The sequence below is a fragment of the Sminthopsis crassicaudata genome, chromosome 5, assembly GCF_048593235.1.
Source record: "Sminthopsis crassicaudata isolate SCR6 chromosome 5, ASM4859323v1, whole genome shotgun sequence".
NCBI lineage: Eukaryota > Metazoa > Chordata > Mammalia > Dasyuromorphia > Dasyuridae > Sminthopsis > Sminthopsis crassicaudata.
This window is the reverse complement of record NC_133621.1, coordinates 195,065,703-195,090,241: the sequence shown is the minus strand read 5'-3', so window position 1 is coordinate 195,090,241 and position 24,539 is coordinate 195,065,703. Positions and strand designations below refer to the sequence as shown.

General features: G+C 34.1%; 1 protein-coding gene across 2 annotated transcripts in view; it reads left to right on the top strand.

Annotated features, from left to right (window-relative positions):
- The window catches only part of TULP3 (TUB like protein 3), a 47,568-nt gene that overhangs the window by 5,962 nt on the left and 17,067 nt on the right, over positions 1-24,539 (top strand). For both annotated transcript variants that reach the window (XM_074269284.1, XM_074269283.1), the window contains exons 2-4: positions 9,048-9,099; positions 15,853-16,015; positions 16,462-16,638. In XM_074269284.1, coding sequence (XP_074125385.1) covers positions 9,048-9,099; positions 15,853-16,015; positions 16,462-16,638 — 392 coding nt within the window. The remainder of the gene's footprint in view (positions 1-9,047; positions 9,100-15,852; positions 16,016-16,461; positions 16,639-24,539) is intronic.

The window sequence follows — 24,539 nt, the reverse complement described above, 5'->3', positions numbered from 1 at the left end:
ACAACAGTATTTATGTGGAATTGCACATTTGAAAGTAATGATTGTTGGAATGTCTGCACTACTTTTGCCTTGTAATGTTTAATCTCTTTGTATATGAGGGTTGAAACTGGATATTAATTAGAGGGCTGTTTATAGTTCTGATTGGTTTCAAGTAGCTGTGTATGACTTTGAATTTCATTTGGAAAATAAAAAACTTGGATTAGATAATTTATAAATTACTTTGTAGCTGTTAAAATTCTATCACTTAGCATTGATATAAATATATTCTAATCAGTACTTAAGTAGTCTTATCCATTTAATGATGTTTCCATCTATCCAGCTCCCACTATCTTTTTGCTTTTTCTTACTGTCTGTTCTTATTAATGTCTACCTATAAATCTTATAGAGGATTTCTACTCATTGTGCTGGAATTAAGACTTAAAATAATAGTTTCCTTTCTATTACGTTAGCTTCATCTCTCCTGTCCAGAAGGGATATTCCTTGCAAAAGAAAGAAACTACAAAAAGACACACACACACACACATATATACATAATACACATATATATATACACACATACATACATATATGTTATGTATGTATGTATATGTCTGTATGGGATCTTTAAGTCTTTGAGCTCTTTGGGATCTATACCTAACAGTACAATCTCTGTTAGGAACTCTGTCAAAAAATATGAATGAGTATCTTAGGCTTTTTATTACCATGATTCCAGATTGCTTTTCAGAATGGTTAATCTAATTTACTGCTTGGCCAGTTAGTTGCCTGGTTTTTTTAACGACCTTTCCAACTTTTGTCATTTTTGCCAGTTTATTGATATGACATCAAATCTCAGAGTTGTTTTGATTTTCTTTTACTATTGATTTTGAGCATTATTTCTTATAGTTAACCGTTTGCAATTTTTTTGAAAACTTTGTTTATTAGCATTTGACCATTTTACCATTAGGTAATGGCTCTTAGACTTAATTTTAGGATATCTTGGCTTTAACAAAAATATTTTATTCAAAGCTTTTTTCCTCCCATTTGACATCTTTCCTTCTTATCTTGGTTGTATTTTGCCAAAAAAAAAAAAAAATTGTCAGTATAAAAATTTCATGTAATATAAATTTTTTCTTTTATGATTCTATCTAGAACTCTTCCCTCAGAAATAGCTATGAAAGATACCCGATTCTGTTCTCAGGTGATTTTTTTTTTTTTTTTAATGATGTGATCTTTAATCAGGTCAAGTACCTATTTTCCTGATTATATATGTTCTTGATGTGTACTGTTATGCCATTTCTTATGTCTGAGACACAGTAGATATCTAATAAATACTAAATGATTGATTAATCTTTGTAATTTACTATAGACTACTTACTTTTACCTTACCAGGTCCTTTGTTGCCCTGTGGAGTCGCCAAAATTTTAATTTGGAAATTGTAGTGCTTCATGGTATGTTGTCATACACTGTCACCAGGAGGTGATTATACTTATAAAATGGAGTTAGAATATTAGTGTTGTTGGAAGCACTTCAGTGACCATATAGTCTAACCATTATATCATTTGACAAATGGTCATTGAGCTTCTATTTGAAGACTTCCTCTGAAGGGCAGCTAGATGGCATAGTAGATAGAGCATTGCCCTGAAGTCAAAAGGACCTGTGTTCAAACTTACCTCAGACATTGTGTCCCCCTAGGCAAGTCACTTAAACCCCAGTTGTCTCACCAAAAGTAATAACATCAACAATAAAATATATAATAAAATTTTTTAAAAATAGCCAAGCATAAAAAAAGACCACCAGTGAGAAAGAATCCATTGGTTCCTGAAGTAGTTCATTCTATTTTTGAACAGCCCTAACTATTAATAATGTCATGTCATCAAATTTAACATTTCCTCTTTGCAACTTCTACCCATTGCTTCTTGTTTTGTCCTTTGGGGAACAGTGTTCAACATTTTCATGATGATGCCCTATTACAGGGTCCAAATGGAAGTGGGATTCCTTATAGATGGTTAAGTATTTCTGTTTTGGAATGATATACATATTACATTTAAGTATAGAATATTTTAGACATTCTAAATGAGGCCCATTTCATTCAAAAGAAATTGGTTTAACAATGCATATAGGAAAAACTAAGTGGATGAAGAGTATTTATTGACTGGAGTACTACTTGTAGTTAAATAGTTCATTTAGTTAGTCCATCGGATGTACCTGGTCAACATTGCACTGGTACTAGACTGGCATTGCAGATGAAAAATGTGAGAAACTAATGTTGAATATATAGGTACAGAAACATTTTCATAGAGATGATAATTAAACCTACTGATATTGATAAAATCATCAAGAAAAAGTGTAAAGAAAGAATAGGGTCAGAACAAAACCTTGGCAGGCAACCATGGTTAGAGGTCAGGAAGTGGGTGATAATCCAGCAAAGTGTATTGAGAAGGTGTAGTTAAGAGGAGGTAGTTGGAAGAAGCATCAAAAGGATAAGGATGGTATCCTGAGAGTATGTCTAGGAGGAGAATGGTTAATTAGATCCAAAGCTGCCAAGAAATTGATTAAAATTAAAGCTGAAGAAAGGTTATCAATTTAGCAGATTGGTTGGAACCTTAGAGTGGTTTCAGTGAGATAGTGGACTTGGAAGGCAAACTGCAAAGATGTGAGTCAAAGGTGAGAAAATAGAAGCAAGATATAGAAACCCTAAGAATTTGGAGAGAATGGTAGTATTAAAAGAAAGGTTTGTTTCTGTTTTCTTTAAAGAAGGGAGATATTTGGGTGTGTTTGTCAGCATCAAGGAAGAAACCAGATAAGTAGGTAAAAATTAAATTGCTGGGGACAAAGAATGATTAAGGAGACTAGCTCCTAAAGGATATAGGAAATGATTGGTTTAAGACCCAGTTAACTGGAAGAAATTTTAGTCCATGTCAATGTTACTTCTTTTATCACTTCCCATTTTTTTTTTTTTTTCAGAAATTTTCAATACCTGGTTTAAATAATTTGATGTTAAACTGTTTTTTTACTGAATGTCATATTATTATTCATATTCTTCAGCATACATTCTTAGTCTAATTTTAATTCAACTAAATGTAAGAACTGACACTTCCATTTGTGTTATTTGGTATTTATTATTTCCATTATTCACTATTTACGTATAGATAAGAAAATATTCTCATATTTTGTTTTTTCAGTATCAGTTAAAACTGTTTCAGGTTTCCCTTATCTAATTTGTATTTCAAAAAATTGACTTAGCAATAGTTTCTCATTATAAATATATAAAGGCCTTTAATTCTACCAAAGGATTATGCTCAATTTTGTAGGAAAAATTAGTATCTTTACATCCTGCTTTTTTAAAGTTCTTTTCAGACTTTCTCATATTTACTCCACTTTCTATATTTTAACCTTATTATGCTCAATTTTGTAGGAAAAATTAGTATTTTTACATCCTGCCTTTTTTTAAACTTCTTTTCAAACTTTCCTTTCTCATATTTACTCCACTTTGTGTAATTATTAGTCCTTGCTATTTGACTACATCCAGGCTACCTGAAATCTTTATTTTTAGGACAGTATATTTCCCCCACAAAAAAAGACTTAATTAAAGGAAATTGTGTTGACAACAAAAAGAGTTGTTTCTTCATTAAAACTTGAAGAAATAGGGGATGAAGTAGAGAATATTAAGGTTTCAGAGTAGCTTACAAAGGAAGACTTCCCTTTTTTTTTTTTTTTTTTTTTTTTTCAGTAAAGTAAGTGGTGAAATATTCTGAGGCAAAAAGGAGAGGATAGAGATGAAAGGGAAGGTTTGAAATAGCTTCTGTGAAATGTGTGAAACAGTATCAATTAGGGAAGAATAAAAAGGTGATCATGAAGCCCTAAAAACCTCATTGTCAGTTGCCTTTAGAAGGCTTCATCAGCATTTATTAGGAACAGAAAAGGTAGGTGATAAATGTAATTATTTAAAATATGTGAATAAAAGAATATAGCTCAAGAATGAAGCAGCAATAGAAGGATAGGATGTTATATTCAGAAACAATTTCAGAGCTCAGAATTGTGGCATATTTTTAGTAGGTAATGAAGTCTAGGGCATAACTGTTACTTCTGAATTAGAACAGATTCACACCTGGGTTTGGTGACCTGGGGGCTTCCAGAAGTGAGTAGCCATCTGTGAGACAGGTACTGAGCTCCTTAAGGAAGAAACAAGAATGACTCAAGAAATGACATGATTAAGACAAAGATATGAATGAAATAAACCTTAAAAGAAGAGATTCTTGAGTAATGGTGGCAAAAGGGGACATAGGGAGCTGGGCCTAGTGAGAAGCTGGAGAAGGTGACCAAGGTAGGGTATATTCTGGAGGGAGCTCCTGAAGTGTGACACTGGGCATCGTTCATAGAAGTGTTTCCCAGGTTTTCACATCTTCCTTCTTCCTGAAAATTTCTATTTATTCTCACTTTCCCAGCTTATCCCCATAACATTTACATTTAATTACAAATGTGCCTCTCAGTTTTTTGTAACTCTCTAATGCATTGACTATATTCTGTTTCATATTATAGTTATTTTTGTATATGTCATTCTCCTCCTAGATTGTGAGTTCTATAATGTCAGAGAGAGTTATTTTAAATAAAGAGCACTCAAATATAGGCATAATCCTCTGTACACACTAGGCCCTACTATTTACTAACTCTGATCTCATGTAAATTAATCTCTTCTGATCTCAGGTTCTTCAGTTGTAAAAGGATTGGGTTAGACTCGACCTAAGCTATGTTCTGTCTGGATTTACCATATAATAAAGCGTAGTATATAGGCTTATACCTTTTCTTTCCCCTTTCCTAACCTTAGTTTTCAAGAATGAAATGTTTTATTGGTAGCAAATTTATAAGTGACAGAAGACTCATTCCATCATAAGGAAATAGCCAGCAACATAAATGCTATAAATTGGATAAATAATTCATAATTATAATGTTCTGTTTCTCTAAATTGTAATCGTTCTCTGGGAGCAGGTTTCTTGAGGAGCTTCTGGGAGCAGCCTTAGTTTCAGGTCAGTTCAATAATCCCAAAATGCAGCCAGGAGTTTAAGTCCAACTTCTTTATTGTCTCTTCCAAAATCTTAACTCCTTCACTTGGGGCTCAGCTAATTTTTTGGAGGCCTATCTCTCTCCTTGGTTCCCAGAGCTCTTGCTGCTAGTCCTTTGTCTCTTCCAGCTTCAGCCTCTAGTTCCCTCTGAATCCAAAGCCTCCATCCAGCACAAAGGTGGAAAATGGAATGAATCTGACTCTGCCTCCAAGAGTGTGGGATTGTGGGTTTCTGTGTTGTGAATCTCCCGGAAGTCAATCCTAGTTGTGACTCTCCCAGAAGTCCATGAGCAGGCTTTTCCTTTAGACTTGTGAATCTCCTGGACTTGGAAATCCACTGAATCCTGGCTCTGAATCTCCTCAAGCTTCCCTGAAGTTCTCCCCTTGACTGAATCCTGACTCTCTATATCCTCCCAGAGAATGGGCTTGTGGGAACTCCTTAAAAGTATGCTCTTAAAGGTGTGAATTTCATGGAATTCTAGTAAATACATTACTGAACTAGCGAATTAAGTGCCATGCTAAATTAGATAATTATATCCATTCCAGTGACTTGCTTATAAATTGTTTTTATAAATTAGACATTTCCAATTGATTGTAAACTATTAGGGAGCCTAGTATGAGATCTAAATACAAAATCTAAAAGATTCTAAAAGTTTTAGCTCCATATGATAACATCTGTGGAAAGACTATGAACTGAGAATCAGGTACCCTAAATTTTAAAGTGAACATCCCTGTTTGATCTTGATTAAATCATTTATTTTTCTTCATTAGTTCCCTATTTCATTGCCCTTCCTTTTCATTTCCTAAGATACTATGAAATATGCCCTACGTGATTTGTAAAGGTTATCAGTACTCCTTGTCACTAAATAATCTATTAGTTTAGAAGGTTCTTAGTATGGAATAACCTTTAAGAAAGTCTTGAATTATAGTCCAAACAGCAAATTAAAAAAACGTTTATTAAGGACCCTTTATTTATTTATAAGATAGAGAAGAGGTCTGTTTCTAGTTTTATTGTAAAAGTTGACCTAGAATTAGTGTGTACAAATTTTACTTCAAAATTATAGTAAAAGTCATAGAAATCCAAATACATTAAATTATTCATTGACCAGAATTAAATAACTGCTACAGAGATTAGTTAGATCTAGTTAGGCACTAGACCTGAAGCTCTACTATACCGTCAGAGAATTTTATATAGAAGTGGTAACAAACTCGAGTAGATCTCAAATGGTGATTTAGAAAACCATGTATTAACAACATCTTTATATTATTGTATTTTTTATTTGTTTAGTTAAATATTTCTCAATTATATTTTAATCTAATTCTGGCAAGGAACTCTTGTGGTTAACATGTATGGTTAACATATACTCTGTGATCTAGATCCCCAACTTCTTAAATTGTGGTTTTCAATCCCAAATGGGATCTTGTAAGTGAATATGGGGATTATGAAATTATGATTTATTTTTAGTAAATATTTGATTTGTATAACTATGTATCCAGGGTCACATAAAAATTTCTTGTGTGAAAAAGGGTTATAAGTAGAAAAAATTTAAGAAGCCTTAATAAAGAGTACTGACAAGTGACTTGGCCTGAGTCTTACATACAACTGCTCTGTCACATGTGAAATTTGTACTTGGGTCTTCCTGGCTTCCTGCTACCCTTTCTAGCCTACATTTAGCCTACGTTACTGTTAGCAAGCTTTCGTTTGGCTATTTCAGTTATCTCGTTTTCCATTTGCCGCATTCTAGTTTTTAATGGATGATTTTCTTCAGTTAGCTTTTGAATCGCTTTTTCCATTTGGTTAATTCTACTTCTTAAGGAGTTGTTTTCTTCAGTTAATTTTTTTCCTTCTCCAAACTTTGACTCTCTCATGCATACTTTTTTGCCTTTTAAGGTCTTTTATGAGCACTTCCAAGAATCCTCCTTGGGCTTGAGACCAATTCATATCAGTCTTTGGGGTTTCTGCTGTGGACATTCTGTCTTCCTCTGAGTTAGTGTTTTGGTCTGCCTTGTCACCATAATAACTTTCCATGGACAAGGTTCTTTTCAGTTTCTTGCTCATTGTCTTTTCTTTTAGTATTTCCTTTTTTTACTTTTAAGGCTGAGTTCTGCTTTTGGGGCAAAGGGGGCACTGTACCAAGTTTCCTGTGCAGCTCTGAGCCTTGGTTGTGAGCACAGTACCTCCTTGTGTTTTTAGGGGGTAGCTTGGCTGCTCTGTTCAGACAAAGACTTACTTTCCCAGAGTTTGCCTTCTAAGCTAGGACTTGAGGCTGCCCCTGATCTATTTCTCTACTGGGCCATGACTGAAGATTTTAGTTGCTGATCTGCTGTGATTCCCAGAATCTATCTGAGCTGGGCTGAATACCCTTTTCACCCCATTGAGACTGACCTTTCTTGAAATTTTCCCAATCTGTCTTGAACTGGAGAGGGATTTCATTCCATCAGACTCTATTCAGAGGCTTCGTTTCAGGTGTGTTTTTTTTTTTTTTTAAGGGAAACTAGGAGAGCTGGAGCAGCTTCCTGACTTTACTCTGCCATCTTGGTTTTCTCCTCCCTTTTTCCCTCTTCCCCCATAACTCAGCTTCCAGTTATATTTCTCTCTTTTTTAAAAAATAATTTGAGAGACTATAGTTAAAGTTAGGGGTTGGTATGCATTAATGTCATATACTAAAGCCAGGGAAAGATTTCCTGCCAAGCTGGCTGCCCAATTGAATGGCCCAATTTTCAAATATTGACTCCTGAAGCTCATACCAGACCATACAATGATGAAGAAATCCAGTTAAAATGATGTTAAGTGGCATGTGCTTCAGAACTGCAGAGTCAGCTTTCCATTAGCAAAACCAGAATCAATGCAGGGCTTGAATGTGAAAGGGACACGGGTTACATACAAGGTATCCCCAGCACTCTGCTTGGAATAGCTCATACTAAAGGACTCCAATGCTCCTAGTACTGTGACACCAGACAGAACACTGAAGATTGAGCACTCTAAACCTTAAATCTAGAAAGGCTGGATTTGGGACATAGAAATAAGAATCCCTGAGACCTAGAGCAAACCAAGGTTTATGAAGGGTTATGAAACTAGAAGATTGGTCAAGGAAATAGTCTGAATAGTTTGAAATTGTTTGTAACCACACAGCGTTCTAAAATATAAAAATAGGATTTGGAGAATCAGAAAATACTGCATAACTAAGTGTCTGGAGTTTATTAGATCTTAATTGTAGCTACATTGACACAAAACTTAACTAATTCAAAAATTTTAAATCTCAGCATAGCTCAGCATTTCATTCCTACCTCAGATCCAGGAAGGAGTAGTGATATAACAGTGCTAGGATAAATACAGACAATTAATATTCTTGGGCATATATATTGGTAACACTGTAGCAAGAACTCATTCTTAATGTGTTGGGGTAGTCTGGAGCCATTTGTAAAAAGTAATATAACTTAAAAACTGTTTTTAGGAAGAATTTCCCATTATGATAGGCCTATAATTCCTGATAGGCTGAAAATCTGTGATCTACTAGGAAAACAGGAACACTAATGCACTGTTGGTAGAGTTGTGAACTGATCCAACCATTCTGAAGAATGATTTAGAACTATGCCCAAAGGGCTATCAAACTATTTATAACCTTTTTTCCATCACTGTTACAACTGAGTTTGTATCCCAAAGAGATCATAAAGAGGGGAAAAGGACTCACATGTGCAAAAATATTTGTGGCAGTCCTTTTTGTAGTGGCAGGAAACTGGAAACTGAGTGGATGCCCATCAGTTGGAGAATGGCTGAATAAGTTATGGTATGTGGATACTATTATTCTATAAGAAAGGATTAGCAGGATGACTTCAGAAAAGACTGAAAAACATGAACTGATACTGAGTTGAGCAGAATCACAAGAACATCATACACAATAATAGCAACAATTGCCTTGAGAGAAATTGAAGGGGCAAGTACATGGATGAGATGAAGATAGCCATATTTTCACAAGTTTTTTTCTTCCTTTGTTTGTTTTTTTAACAGAGCCTTTGAAGATGAAAATATGAAACTCCGGCAGTTAAAATTGGATAATCAGGTAAGATAGTCTGTTTTTGTGTGTGTGTGTGTGTGTGTGTGTGTGTGTGTGTGTGTGTGTGTGTGTGTGTGTGTGTTGTGTGTGTGTGTGTGTGTGTGTGTGTGTGTGTTTGTTTTGTTTTGTTTTTCCCAGTGCCAGACTCCTTCAGATTGTGTTCTTTGATGATCTTGACTTTTCTCAAGCAAGGTAGATTTTTTTCCTTGATCACTTAATGGAACAAAGGCTGGAAAGGGATAGATACCTACTAGGTTTATTTACTAAATGGTGCCTTTTGAGTTGGTATAACCCATGACTCAGGAATGCAGTTTTCTATTTACCTAGACCAGGTTTGGTTTTGTGGGACAACTTCTGTGGAAGCATCAGAAAATAGCTCAGGTCTCTGTCTTTATAGAAAAGTAAAAGTGTTCTCTGCTTCCACTGTAAGAATTCAGGCAGATAAAATATAGACTGCAGAACAGTCTTTAAACAAAAGAGCTAAAAATTAAAAAGACACAGAAACCTCATTAATGATAAAGTTGAGCTCTTCCCTTTCTGGTGGGCCAATCTCCTCCCCAGGGACTTACATGGCACTCCACACTCAAAGATATTGTTACCTTCTCTCAGGGTCTCTCACAGCTAGGAAGTGTGTCTGAGGTCAGATTTGAACTTAGGTCCTCCTGACTTCAGAGCTGGTGCTCTATCCAATTGCACCAACTAGCTGCCCCTATCTTCATTCTTTAAGAGGGCTGTTAGTGCCTGCTTTAAGAAGGAAAAGATCTCAGCATTGAGATAACCCCTTTTCCTCTGTCCCTGCTGACCATATAACTCATCAACAAGAATTAGCTGTAATGTGAATGAGTCATGTTCTCTGGCTAATAAGGGCCAGGTCAGGATTTACTTCTCTATGTTGTGAATGTCCTTTTCTGCATGTCCTTGCATGTTCTGAATGTCTTTTTCTGAATGTTTTTCTCCTGAGCTACTGATAGAACAGAAAGCATTGGCTGTGACTGGAGTCAGAGATCTTGGGTTTACATCCACCCCTGACCTTTTCTTCACCTCCTTGGACCTCAGATTGCTTATCTATAAAAAGGAGTTAGACTAGCTGGCCCTGAGATCCGTTCCAGTTAGATCCATAGTCCTCCTACATGTGGTGTGATTTCCAGAAATCTGTCCATTCCCAGAAGGCAGGATCCAGGGCCCGTCACTCTGCTCAACAAGGGCTGGATTGTTTCTGTCTGTGCAGATTTCTCTCCATCCCATGAGAGACCTATATCTGCTCTCTCTTTTGTTTCTGTCTCCCTTTTTGTCTCTTTCTTGTGTCTGTCACTTGCTCTTTCCATGGCAAACTCATGAATACGACATATGTGATTTACTTAATTAAGTCTTAATAAATACATTTACACTTTACATAAGGAGATATCTTTAGTGTTAGAATGAAGTGGCCAAAAGGAGCCAGGAGGATTAAAGGGGAGCAATATGAAAGATAAACTAGAACCATATTGTGACAGATTTTACATACTCAGGGTGAGGGGTTTGTGTTTCAATTTAGAGGCAAAAGGAGCCACTGGAAATTTTTGAGCAAGGGATAATGTCAGACTTGTGTTGGGGATAATATACTGGAAAGGATAATGACTAGAAGCAGGTAAACCAATAAGTAGACCTTTTTAGTATTTTAGATAGGAGATGATAAACACTGAACTAGAATGGTGGTTTTGGAAGTGAAATAAGACAAATAAGGAAAAGTTGTATGGAGATAGAATCCCTGAAATTTGGCAGTGAATTGGATAGGGATGAGGTAGAAGATGGGAAGAGATGGTCAATTGAAAGATAAAGAAGAATCAAAAATGACTCCCAAGGTTTTGAATCCTAAATTGGATAAACTGGAAAAATGGTGGTACCTTCAGGGAAAATAGGTAAGTCTGGAGGAGGGATATGTTTAGAAGAGAAGATAATTAGTTCAGTTTTGAAATGCAGAATAGGAATAATTGCCAGGATATCTCAGATGCCCAGTGGGTAGTTGGTGATGCTGTATTGGAGTTACAGAAGGAGATTAAGGGCTTAGAATTATGAATTTTGGAGTTGTTTGCAAAGACATGCTCAGTGGGCCTAGCTCCTGAAGTCACTAAAGGAGACAGTTTGGATGGGATCATAGGTTCAGAGCTAGAACTTCTCAGATCATCCAGTCCAATCCTCTTCAATGTACAGATGAGGAAGCCAGGTAAAGTAAAATTTCAATTGGTTTGAATCAGCAATTGAGTCCACCAATTCTTTCAGTAACCCAGATAGTAATTTACTTAGATTTGGTCTTGTAGACAAATTGAATTGGATCAGTAGTATTATTTAGAGGTATAATGTATTAGATTTGACTGCAGCATATACAATAAATAAAGGGATTTTGAGAAGCTTTAGTACTTTTAATTGGATGTATACAAAGACCATATTCAGCCTATCTAATCCTGCTGCTGCTTGCTTCTATACTTGTAGCTAGTCTACCCTCCAAGAATTTGATAGTATAAGGCTTTCTCTCAACATCTTAAAGGAGATCTCAGAAAAGCTAAATAGTAATTAATTGAGGCTTCTGATAATTCACTTGAGGTTTATTCTTGTTAACTGAGGAGATCCTTTATTTCTTATGAAGGAAAGTTATATTACCATATAATTTATTCCATTCCTTTATCCTTTATGACAACTTTGGTTTTTCAGTCTTTCTTCCATAGCGTATAAGAGTAAGCAATCTTGTCAGATTTAAGAGAGTAGGATTCTTCAAGTATCATTCACATCATAAGGAAGTTCTTAAAGTTACTGAATTTCTGGTCTCGGTGTGTGTGTTGTGTGTGTGTATTCAACATGATCTAGCAGTGAATAAAATCCCAGTATAATAGAGTTTAATGAAATTTGTTTCCATTTCAACTTACAAAGAAACTATTCCACTCTCATTTCTTTTGTTGAGCATCTTTTAGCATTTAAGAGAAAGGTAAACTATAAATAGGTGTCAGTTGTCATTGTTATGCCCAAATTTACTTAGTATTTGTCATCCTGATCCTGGTATTCAAGACACTCCACAACCTGACTCCAATCCATCTTTCAACACTTATCTCATACTACTTCTCTTCATGTATTTTATGTTCCAGGCAAACTGAACTCTTTACCTCACCCACATCCCTTCTGTTCTTACTCTGACTTTTGCCATCTCTGTCTTTGTCAACCCCATTTCTGGAATGGATTTCCATCCTCAACTCCCTGCCTCCATGTGTTGACCTTTAAGGCATAACATGGGTGCTACTTCCCTTCATGAAAGTCTTTGCTCACCTCGTCTTTAGCTTAGTGGGCCTAGTGGCAGGCTTAGATATCCTGTATTATGCCTAAAGTACTTTGCACTTGTCGCACTCTCTATTACAGCACATTTAATTATCTATGTTTTGTACTTTTATTTACTTATAAAATTATTGAATCTATTAAGTTAGTTTCTAAATATCACCCATATTGTATAGTGCCCTGAATAAATGTTTCCTGAATTAGGTTGAATCTCAAAAAAAAAAAAAAAAAAAAAACAACTTGTGAAGAAGCTGTTATTTAGCATAGTTTTTACTGTGTATGTAGTTTACAGTGTGAAAGGGTAGAAATAGGTTAGATTTTAGCACTCTGCTTTAGTAACTTCAGCATATAGTTTGTATTTTGTCTCTTGTCTGGCTTTCCTTTCCATTAAGTCAAAATAATCTCTCGTTAACTCATTTGTAATTATATTATTATTTTATTTTAGTTGTAATTTTTTTCTCTCTTCCTAATCACTGCTCAAGTTACCATGTTATATGAGTCCTTTTTCCTTCATACAAAACAGACTAGGTTTAAGAAAAAAAAAAAAAAAGCAACTTAATTTCCTCAGTACTTTCTGAAATATTTGATGGCTTTCACAGATCACCAGAATGAAAATACAATGTTACTTACATAGCCTATTCCCTCCCCATCCATCAGTTTTTTCCTTTCTAACACCTTTTTGAAGCAGTGTAAGTGAAAAAAGACAAAATGAATGCTTGTCCTTTTGCTTCATGGACAATAGACATAGATAATAACTCTTGTTTAACAGCCTTGACTTGACAGTTGATTCAAGCATTGTAGATTATTTAATTATTCATATGCTAAGAGTTTAAAATTATCAGTATCTTGAGGTTTCCCTTTTTTCCCCTTGTAGTCATTTACATTTTACTGTTCTAAAGAACAAACTATTTCTACTCTGTTCTTTCTTTACTGTTCAGATTACTTTTTGCTTCCCTTGGGAATTTTTGAGTTCTTTAGATTTTTGTCTTCTGCTATTTTCCTCTGTTCTACTCATTTCTCTGATTCAGTTCTGATAATGTGACATGAATAAGAAAATAAACCTAATAGCAAAAAAAGTTAAACTCAAAAATAATGTTAAATTTGATCTATAAACTTAGTGAATTAGGTAGGGAATTAGAAAGCTGCTATTTAATTATGAGTTTTCTCTTTTTAAGATATACCTATGGCACTTTATTTACAAATGCCAGTAATTGAAAAACCTCTTTTAAACAAATAGTAAGGGACATGTGTCAAGGTAATCAGACAATATCAGACAATATAGCTGAGTTTAAGGCAGGGATATATTACCCACAAGCTACTTCTACAGTAACTCAGCTTTTACTACTTATATTTTTCTTTACAATTTATTATGTTGAAGTTTTAACAAAACTAAATGAAGATAATTTTTCATTTATGATTTGTATTTAAAAATGAGCTTGAGGATGACAGCAGCTCATACTTATATTGTACTTTAAGGTTCACAAAGCTCTTCTTTCCTCAGAAAAACTCTTAAGTATGCAAGTATTATTATTCCCATTTTATACATAAGGAAATTAAAGCATAAAAATTAAGTAAGTTGACTATGATCAGCTTTAGCATATAACAACACTGTCCTTTTATATGAATGTTTGAAAGAAGTTCTACAGATTTTCTTCTTTCTAAGTATATATAACAATAGTTTTTGTATATCCCTTCTGTTTTTTGACCTATTTCAGCAGTATTATTTGCATATTTAGTTACCAGTATTTATACTGTTATTTTGGCTCTACTTTTTTAAACTTAAAATTATTTCATATCTTCTCTGATGTTAATTTCTCATAGTTTAGTTGTCCCCATCACACATTTTCATTTACTTATCATTACAGTAACATAGTTATAAATATTTTTGAACAGATGGCTCTTTTAAAAAATAAAATCTCAAAGTGAGTAGAACCAAGAGAACATTGTACACAACAACAACAAAATTATGTGATGATCAACTGTGATGGATGTAGCTCTTTTCAACAGTGTGGTGATTTAGGCCAATTCCAATGGGTTGTGATGAAGAGAGCCATCTACATCCAGAGAGAAGACTGTGCGGAATGAGTGTGGATCACAACATAGCACTTTCATTTTTTTGTTGTTTGCTTGCATTTTGTTTTCTTTCTCATTTTTTCCCTTTTTGATCTGATTTTTCTTGTGCAACATGATAAATGTGTAAATATTTATAGAAGAACTATACATGTTTAACTTGTATTAGATTACTTGCTGTCTAGGGAGAGTGGGGGAAGGGAGAGGAAAAATGGGAACACAAGGTTTTGCAAGAGTGAATGTTGAAAATATCTTTGCATATATTTTGAAAATAAAAAGCTATTATTTAAAAAAAAAGAAAAGAAAAAGATTGCTAATACTTCATAAAGGGATAGATGGGTATTACTCTGATAATAGCAACTGAAGTGGGAAAGGGGATGAAGCTAAATTCCCTAGTCCTTTCAAGGAGAAATGAGATTTAATAAACTGTTTAAGGATAAATAAAGTAGGTGGTCTCATCAAAAAGAAAGCAAGGAAATAAAAAGCTATTATTTTAATAAAATAAAAAAAAAGAAGAAACTCTGCTAGGGGTTTGCTCCTCAGATACTGGGAATAAATATCTATACTTTTGTTTTTGCTATATCTTCAAAATAAATACATTTTTTGTAAAAGCCAAAAAATAAAATAAAATAAATTCTTCACAAAGAGTTTTAAGTCAAAGAATATTAATATTTTTATAATTGGGCTTCCAGATTACTCTACAAAAATATCTTGTCTATTCGCACTTAATGAATTTATCTCTTCTTCCACAACCCTGACGGTATTGCACTTTGTCACTTTCAGTTATTTTTTTGCCAATTTGTTGAATATTTGTGCTTACCAAAAAAGTTAATTTGTAATCTTGGATATTTTTTGTGGTTGTTCCTTCATTTTCAGTTGTATCTGATTTTTCACAAAATCCCATTTGGGGTTTTTTGGGCGCAGATACTAGAGTAGTTTGCCATTTCTTTTTTCATTTCATTTGATGGAGAAAATAAACAGAGTTAAGTGACTTCTCCAGAGTCACACAGCTAGTAAGTGTCTAAGGCCAGATTTGAACTCAGCAAGACTCCAAGAGTCCTGACTCCAGGGCTGACACTGACCTGCCTGCTCATTATATGTTTTTTTAAATTTTACTTGAATCATGACCTCAGTTCTACTAGTAATGAATGATGTTATTTTAAACAGTTAAATCCCACTCTGTACCACAATATCCCAGATCATTAACAGAGAGAACAAACTGCACCATCATTACTTTTTAGAGTTGTGGAGATCACTGAAAAATATTTTTGAAATTTTAAATTTATTATTAGAATGATGAGTTTTAAAAAACAATGAGTTAAGATTCCATTCTTATTGCTTTTATGATAACTGATGGCTATAGTTTTCATTATTATAATTATTTCATAGCGAGCTTTGCTGGAAAAGAAGCAAAGGAAGAAGCGTCTGGAACCCCTCATGGTACAGCCAAACCCTGAAGCCAGACTGCGCCGGTCAAAGCCCAAAGCTTGTGAAGAGCAGATCCCATTGGTAGAACCTCAAGCCCCATTCTGCAGTGATGTGGTCTTGCACGGTATGCCCCCAGCCAGCATTCTTTGGTACAGTGCAGAGGATAGACCAGCACATTCCTGGGAAAATAGGGGCAAAAGAGGCAGCACTAGGAACCCTTGCAACATTTCGCTTGTTTATAGATTCGGTTGTGCCCAAAGTCACACAGCCAGAAGTAGGATGAACCCCAACTTCCTAGCTTCTAAATAAGTTAGCCCCATCATGCTGCATGAATATTGATTCTGGAATATTTCCTTGATAAACATACCTTGAGAGACTTCAGGGATATCAGGGGAGGGAGAAGGAGAAATGTTTTAATTAAATATTCTTTAACTCTGATCAATCAGTAAATAAATAAATGAATGAATAAATAAATAAATAAATAAACAAACTCTGATCAGATATATCAAGCTGTTCAGCTGAACAATAGAGAGCCTTTTTCTCTGTTCCCTTTCCTTTTCTTCTCCCTAGGAATTGATGGCCCGGCTGCCTTTATGAAACCAGAGGCTCAAGATTTAAGAACCAAACTCCATGTTCTCTCAGTGGGCTCTTCTACCACAGAAGAGGAGCCTGAGACAGACTTGGATGGGGAGAATATTGTAGACTCTGTCCCAAAGCCAGATCTCCAGGAACTTCTTCAAAAACGTGGTAAGGATTGGTATTGATTTCTGTTCATAGGATCATTTTACCATTTGTGATTTTTTTTATACTCTTATTATCAATGTTTGTAAGTTGACCAGTATAATCCACTTCCATTTGATCATTAATTTATCAAAACTGCAAAGGACTTTACAGAAGTGAAGGTAGCAAGTATCACTGACACTGAAGTATACATAGTTTTCAATACTATTGGCAATAAAGCACATTAGGGAATGACCCTAAAAGAAAACCAAAGCCTCAGCAGCAAAATTGCTTAGTTCTCTCTTAGAAATGCTCAGTTTCTCTGTCTTTCTCTCCCTGTGGCAAAGCTTCTGTTGAATGCTAAAGTTTTGTCTTTCACTGAAGATGATGGGGAAAGATAAGTAACTAACCAAAAGATCACAAGCTAAATCAAAACATTTCTTTTCTAATCTTCTTTTAATAAGTCATGTTTTCCTAAAGCTCTCTTATGGGTTTTACTTGATCATAGTATTCTATCTTCCTTCAGAAGAGAAACATGGACTTTAATAGCTGGATCCTTTAGAGATCATTTCATTAATCTCCCCATTTTATACATAAACCAGAGGCATAGAGAGAGATGAAGTGCATTCTTTAGTGTCACACAGTTATTTGTTATTCAGTAATTTCAGTCATGTCTGACTCTTTGTGACCTCATTTAGTAAAGATATTGGAGTGACTTTGCTATTTTCTTCTCCAGCTCTATTTACAGATAAGGAAACTGAGGCAGATAGGGTTAAGTGGCTTGTCTGGGGTCACATGGCTAGTCAGTGTCTCTGAGGCCAAATTTGAATTCTGGAAGATGAGTCTTCCTGATGTCAGGCCTGGAGCTCTATCCATTGTCTAACCTGGCTGCCCTTACTAGCTCTCACATAGCAAATTAGTGCCAGATTTGGGACAGAACTTGTGCAGATTGTATTTTGTGCCAAATTTCCAGTTATTGATATTTTGCCATAATATAACCACTGCCATGTTTCTCCTCAAAAGTGGCTTTAAAATACCAGATAAACAAAAGCCATTTTAGATCTAGCTCATGAAAGTATATTTCTCTTTTTTTTTAATAGTTTTTTTTTTTTTTTTGACAAAATATATGCATGGGTAATTTTTCAACATATTAACCCTCGCAAAAACTTCTGTTCCAACTTTTCCCCTCCTTCTCTAGATGTCAGGTAGTCCCATAGATATTAAATATGTTAAAGTTCATGTTAAATACAATATATGTATACGTATTTTATACAGTTATCTTGTTGCACAAGAAAAATCGGATTTAGAAAGAAAGTAAAAATAACCTGGGAAGAAAAACAAAAGCGTAAGCAAACAATAACAGAAAGAGTAGAAATGCTATGTTGTTGTCCATACCATTTCCCATAGTTCTTTTTGCTGAGTGTAGCTGGTTCTATTCATTACTAATCAATTGGCACTGATTTGGATCCTCTCATTGTTGGAGAGAGCCACTTCCATCAGAATTGATCCTCCTACAGTATTGTTGTTAAAATGTATAATGATCTTCTGGTTCTGTTCATTTCACTCAGCATCAGTTGATGTGAGTCTCTCCAGGCCTCTTCTGAAATCATTCTGCTGGTCATTTCTTACAGAACAATAATATTCCATAACATTCATAGACCACATTTTATTCAGCCATTCTCCAATTGATGGGCATCCACTCAGTTTCCAGTTTCTTGCCACTACAAAAAAGGCTGCCACAAACATTTTTGCACACGTGGGTCTCTTTCTCTCCTTTGAGATCTCTTTGGGATATAATCCCAGTAGTAGCACTGCTGAGTCAAAGGGTATGCACATTTTGATAACTTTTTGGGCATAATTCCAGATTGCTCTCCAGAATGGCTGGATTCTTTCACAACTCCAACAACAATGTATCAGTGTCCCAGTTTTCCCACATCTCCTCCAACATTTGTCATTATCTTTTCCTGTCATCTTAGCCAGTCTGACAGATGTGTAGTGGTATCTCAGAGTTGTCTTGATTTGCATTCCTCTGATCAATAGTGATTTGGAGCACCTTTTCATATGAGTAGAAATAGTTTCAATTTCATCATCTGAGAATTGTTTGTTCATATCCTTTGACCATTTATCAATTGGAGAATGGCTTGATTTCTTATAAATTAGAGTCAATTCTCTATATATTTTGGAAATGAGGCCTTTATCAGAACCTTTAACTGTAAAAATGTTTTCCCAGTTTATTGCTTCCCTTCTAATCTTGTCTGCATTAGTTTTGTTTGTAAAGTACATCTCTTTTTAAAAATTACCATTAGCCTACAGATGAAGGAAGTTTTTAAAATGTTTTTGTTCAGCATTTTTTGAAGTAACTTCAACTTTTTGGTCTAAAACTCTAAGATCATTATTTTGTGTCTCAAGAGATGAATTTATTAAGTGTGAATTGTAAGAAAACTACATTCTTTAAAAATTCAAAAATATTGATAATGTGTTATCCAACAAAGGGAACTTAAGTATATTTCTTCACTCTCAGAAGATTCTTTTTTCATTGTTTTCTTTTTTTTATTATGAACTCTAAGCAAAGACATCTTTCAATTTTTATTATTTAACATTCTTATCTTTAAATTTTGAGTTTTGAATTTTCTCCTTCTTTCATATTCCTTCCCAATCAATTTTGAAGTCAAGAAATAGGATATCAATTATACATGTGCAGTCATACAAAGTATATTTCAACATTAGATATTTCTTAAAAAGATAAAAATAATATGAAAAAATTTATTTTCTTTCTGTATTCAGATTCCATCAAATCTTTCTCTGAAAATAGATAGCATTTTTCATCATCAGTCCTTTAGGGCAGTCATAGATCATTTTATTGCTAAAAGTAGCTAAGTCATTCATAGTTCTTCATTATAGAGTATATCATGTATCATTCTGTCCAGAGCATAGTGGAACTGTCACTTACCTTATTCTAAAATGGAAAGATATGTAGTAAATTAAATAGATTGAGACAGAAAACATTTAAGAAAATTTTATATTTTTTTATTAATTTTTATAATTATTTTTTTGACAGTACATATGCATAGGTAATATTTTTTTTTTTACAACATTATCCCTTGTACTCCCTTCTGTTCCAAATTTTTCCCCTCCTTCCCTCCACCCCTTCCCCTAGATGGCAGGCATTCCCATACATATTAAATATCTTATAGTATATCCTAAGTACAATATATATGTGCAAAACCGAATTTTGTTGTTGTTGTTGTTGTTGCAAAGGAAGAATTGTATTTGGAAGGTAAAAATAATCTGGGAAGAAAAACAAACAAATAAACAAACAAATGCTCACAGTTTTACACTCATTTCCCAGTGTTCCTTTTCTGGATGTAGCTGATTCTGTCCATCATTGATCAATTGGAATTGGATTAGCTCTTCTCTATGTTGAAGATATCCACTTCCATCAGAATACATCCTCATACAGTATCATTGTTGAAGTGTATAATGACCCCCTAGTTCTGCTCGTTTCACTCAGCATCAGTTGATGTAAGTCTCTCCAAGCCTCTCTGTATTCCTCCTGTTGGTCATTTCTTACAGAACAATTATATTCCATAACATTCATATACCATAATTTACCCAACCATTCTCCAATTGATGGACATCCATTCATTTTCCAGTTTCTAGCCATTACAAAAAGGGCTGCCACAAACATTTTGGCACATACATGTCCCTTTCCCTTCTTTAGTATTTCTTTGAGATATAAGCCCAGTAGTAGCACATTTTGATAACTTTTTGGGCATAGTACCAGATTGCTCTCCAGAATGGTTGGATTCTTTCACAACTCCACCAACAATGCATCAGTGTCCCAGTTTTCCCACAGCCCCTCCAACATTCATCGTTATTTGTTCCTGTCATCTTAACCAATCTGACAGGTGTATAGTGGTATCTCAGAGTTGTCTTAATTTGCATTTCTTTGATCAATAGTGATTTGGAACACTCTTTCATATGAGTGGAAATAGTTTTAATTTCATCATCTGAAAATTGTCTGTTCATATCCTTTGACCATTTATCAATTGGAGAATGGCTTGATTTCTTATAAATTAAAGTCAATTCTCTGTATATTTTGGAGATGAGGCCTTTATCAGAACCTTTAACTGTAAAAATGTTTTCCCAATTTGTTACTTCCCTTCTAATCTTGTTTGCATTAGTTTTGTTTGTGCAGAAACTTTTTAATTTGGTGTAATCAAAATTTTCTATTTTGTGATCAATAATGGTCTCTAGTTCTCCTTTGGACACAAATTTCTTTCCTCCTCCACAAGTCTGAGAGGTAAACCATCCCATGTTCCTCCAATTTATTCATGATCTCGTTCTTTATGCCTAAATCATGGGCCCATTTTGATCTTATCTTAGTATGTGGTGTTAAATGTGGGTCCATGCCTAGTTTCCACCATGAAATTACATATATCTATATACATATATATATATATATATATATATATATATATATATATATATATATATATATATATATATATATTTTAATATAAAAGCATTTTTAACACTTGGTTTTCTTAAAAATTGAGTTCTCATTCCCATTCCTTGAGAAGACAAGCAATTATATATATATATTATACACGTACAGTTATGCAAAACACATTTCCAAATAATCTTACACATACCCAGAAAAATAACAAAGTAAAGAGACTTCTTTAAAAAAGTATTCTTTGTTGTAAATAAAAAGCTTTAATTAAAAAAAAAAAAGTATTATTTGGTCTTTACTCAAATTCTATGGAGATGGATAGCATCCATCACGTGGCCTTTGGTCTTGGATCATTGTCTTGCTGAAAATAGCTAAGTCATTCACAGTTGATTGTCATACAGTAATACAGTATTGCTGATATTGTGTGCGATGTTCTCCTGGTTCTGCTTACTTCACTTTGAATCCGTTCATTTCTTTCCAGGTTTTCCTGAGAGCATCATGCTTGTCATTTCTTATAGTACAACAATGTTGTATCATAATCATGTATCACATGTATCACATTTTTTACTCATTCCCCAGTTGAGGGTATACCCTCCATTTCTAATTCTTTGCCACCACAAAAGAACTGCTATCGGTACTTTTGCACATTATATATAGTCCTTATCCTTTTTGGTTTTTTATCCTTTGGGGAAATAGACTTAGACGTCATATTTCTGGGTTAAGAATATGGCCCTTTGGACTTAGTTCCAAATTGCTTTCCAGAATGATTGGACCAATTCACAATTCCTCCAACAGTACATTAGTGTCCCAAGTTTCCCACATTTCATCAACGTGTTATTTTTTTTTTCTGCCTATTTTAGCTCAGTGGGTATAAGAAGGGATATTTGGAGTTGTTTTAATTTGCATATATCTAATAAGTGTGATTTAGAGTATATTTATCTATGATTATTGAAAGCTTTCGTTTCTTCTGAAAACTGCCTATTTATATCCTTTGACCAGCAAAGTAGCTTGGAAGTATTAAAGGATTTCAATGGTTTCTTCTTACCTATTCATTGTTGCACTGAACTGCATATCTTTTGAGTTAACAATGTCTAAGATAATTCAGAACAAAATTCCAGACATTTCAGCTAATATTTCAGGATTTTCTTCTTTTACATATTGAATCATTTTGTGGGGGGGGGGTGTCTCAGAAATGTATTAAAGAATAGAAATGGGAATTTCTTAACATTTCAGATCATGCCATGTCCTATATTTCAGTTTTAAGCACTGATTAAGTTTGGCCTTGATAAATTGATAAATGTGGAAAACTGCATGAGTAATAGAATATATTGCTTCAATATAGATTATTGGGGGAAATTTTAAATTCATTTTCTGAAGTCACTTGAATTAAGAATGGTGCTATTTCTCTTTTGGTATATGTGTCACCTGAGGGAACCAATAATTCTTGTTGGTTGGCAAAGGATTTTTGCATGAAAATCTTATCTCACAGAGTAAATAGCTGCTCCAGAATACAGGTTTCATTTTCTCTGGATCCTCCATGATGATGTCTTTGTTTCAAGTAGAAATATTTCAAAAGTTAATTGGGTTTTTAGGCACTGCTTCAAACTTTAACCTGGCATAGCTTCTGCTTTCTGTTTGCCAGCCTCTTTACATTTGAAATATTTAGCTATTTAAAAGATTGATTGTTTTAAAGGGTTGATGTTTTAAAGAGTTAAACAGTTATGTGATTCACAGTGATTTAGAATGTCACTACCAGATTTCATAATAATATTCTGACCCTTTTCTTTATGTTTTGGTTTACTTGTTCTGTGACCATAAAATTTATTATGAGATTCAGTATTTATTATATGGTTTAGGTTTCATAGAGATAGAAAATATTCCTCAAAAAAATTCTTGCAAAAATATGTAAAAAAATTTTAAAATCATTAAGTTCAAGTTAGGTAAATAAAAAATACAATAAATTCAATTTTGGCAAGTACAAATAAGTTAAGGTTTAAGCTAATGAAATTTAAAGCTAAAATATTAAATGAAGGAAGAACATAATTTGAGAATTCAAATGGTTCTCAATCAATGTGCCACAGGTCCTGAATCATTTAGAGCAGTGTTGTCAAAGTCAAATAGGAAAGGTCACTAAACTATTAATAAGGATCATTGTGGGCCACTTATTAACTTAGAAAACTTAAAATATTATTTATGTTTTATTATATTTGTATTTATCTTGTTAAATATTTTCCAATTTCTTTTTATCTTATTCTAGCTAATAGGGCCTTGTTGGAGCTTCCTGTTTGACACTACTAATTTAGACAATGTGCAAAGGCGGACAACTCTTTCATTTCAGTAGAGCGTCTAAGTGGATTAAAAATAGGAGTAGAGTTCAGAGTCAGTTGATAAAATTAATCCTAGAAATTTGTGATTTGGGAACTTTAACTCAGTTTAAGTTTGAACTTAAGGAGCAGAAAAACCCCAGAAAATTGATGTTCTAGTTAATCCTTCCTCTGCCACATACTGTGTATGATAGAGGTAGGAGAACACTCTTCCTAAGCCTCACATGAAATTAATATCTGATCTAACTCAATGAAATATGAAGATAAAATTAGAATTTCAGTGGACTTTGAGACTTTTAGAATGAAAATGTTCTATAATTCCAAGTTTTCAATATTATTGTTGCTATCATCAACTCCCAAAGTCCTCAAATAAAAGAATAAAATGCTAGAAGACTTGGTAAACATTCTGGAATAAAAGAGAAGCGCAGAGCAGCATCAGGTTGTACAGACTATGCAGTCTTCAGGAGAACATCAAATATTCAGAAAAGGTAAGGGGAAAGTACATAGCTATTTTCATTGGAAATTTGTTCCTAAGAAATTAATAAATCAGCACTACAAAAGATTAACCTTATGTTTCCTCTGTATTGAGACTATTATTCATTCAACAAGCATTTGTTAAATACCTCAGGACCAAGCTCTGTGTTAGGTGCTGAGATGGAACCTGCAGTTTCACTGGCATATGAAATCTCCTTCCAACAAGTCTGTACCTTCTTTGCTCCTCAGATTTATAGAATATCTAAAGCACTAAGAACTGAGGGTGCTGCAGGTCAGAGGCAGAACTTGTACCCATATCTTGCTGGCTTAGAGCAGAGTGTTCCACGCTATGTTTCCTCTGTGGTACAGGGTATCCAAAGACAAACATGAAACACCTCTGTCCTCAAAGAACTTACCTTATACAGGGAAGATAACATGCACAGTATATACCCATGTATGTATATGTATACCTATTTACATTTAAATTTTATAGGATTTAATGGGAGGGGTTTTATTTGTTTTTTACAACTTTTATATATTTACAAGGAGAAATGTTTACAAATTAATAAGCACTTCGCTAAGAGACTTTGTGAAGGCACAATTGGAGAAAATAAAGCTTAAAGTATAGAAAACTAAATTGAGTGTTAATTAGAAATGAATCATATTGAGTTAGA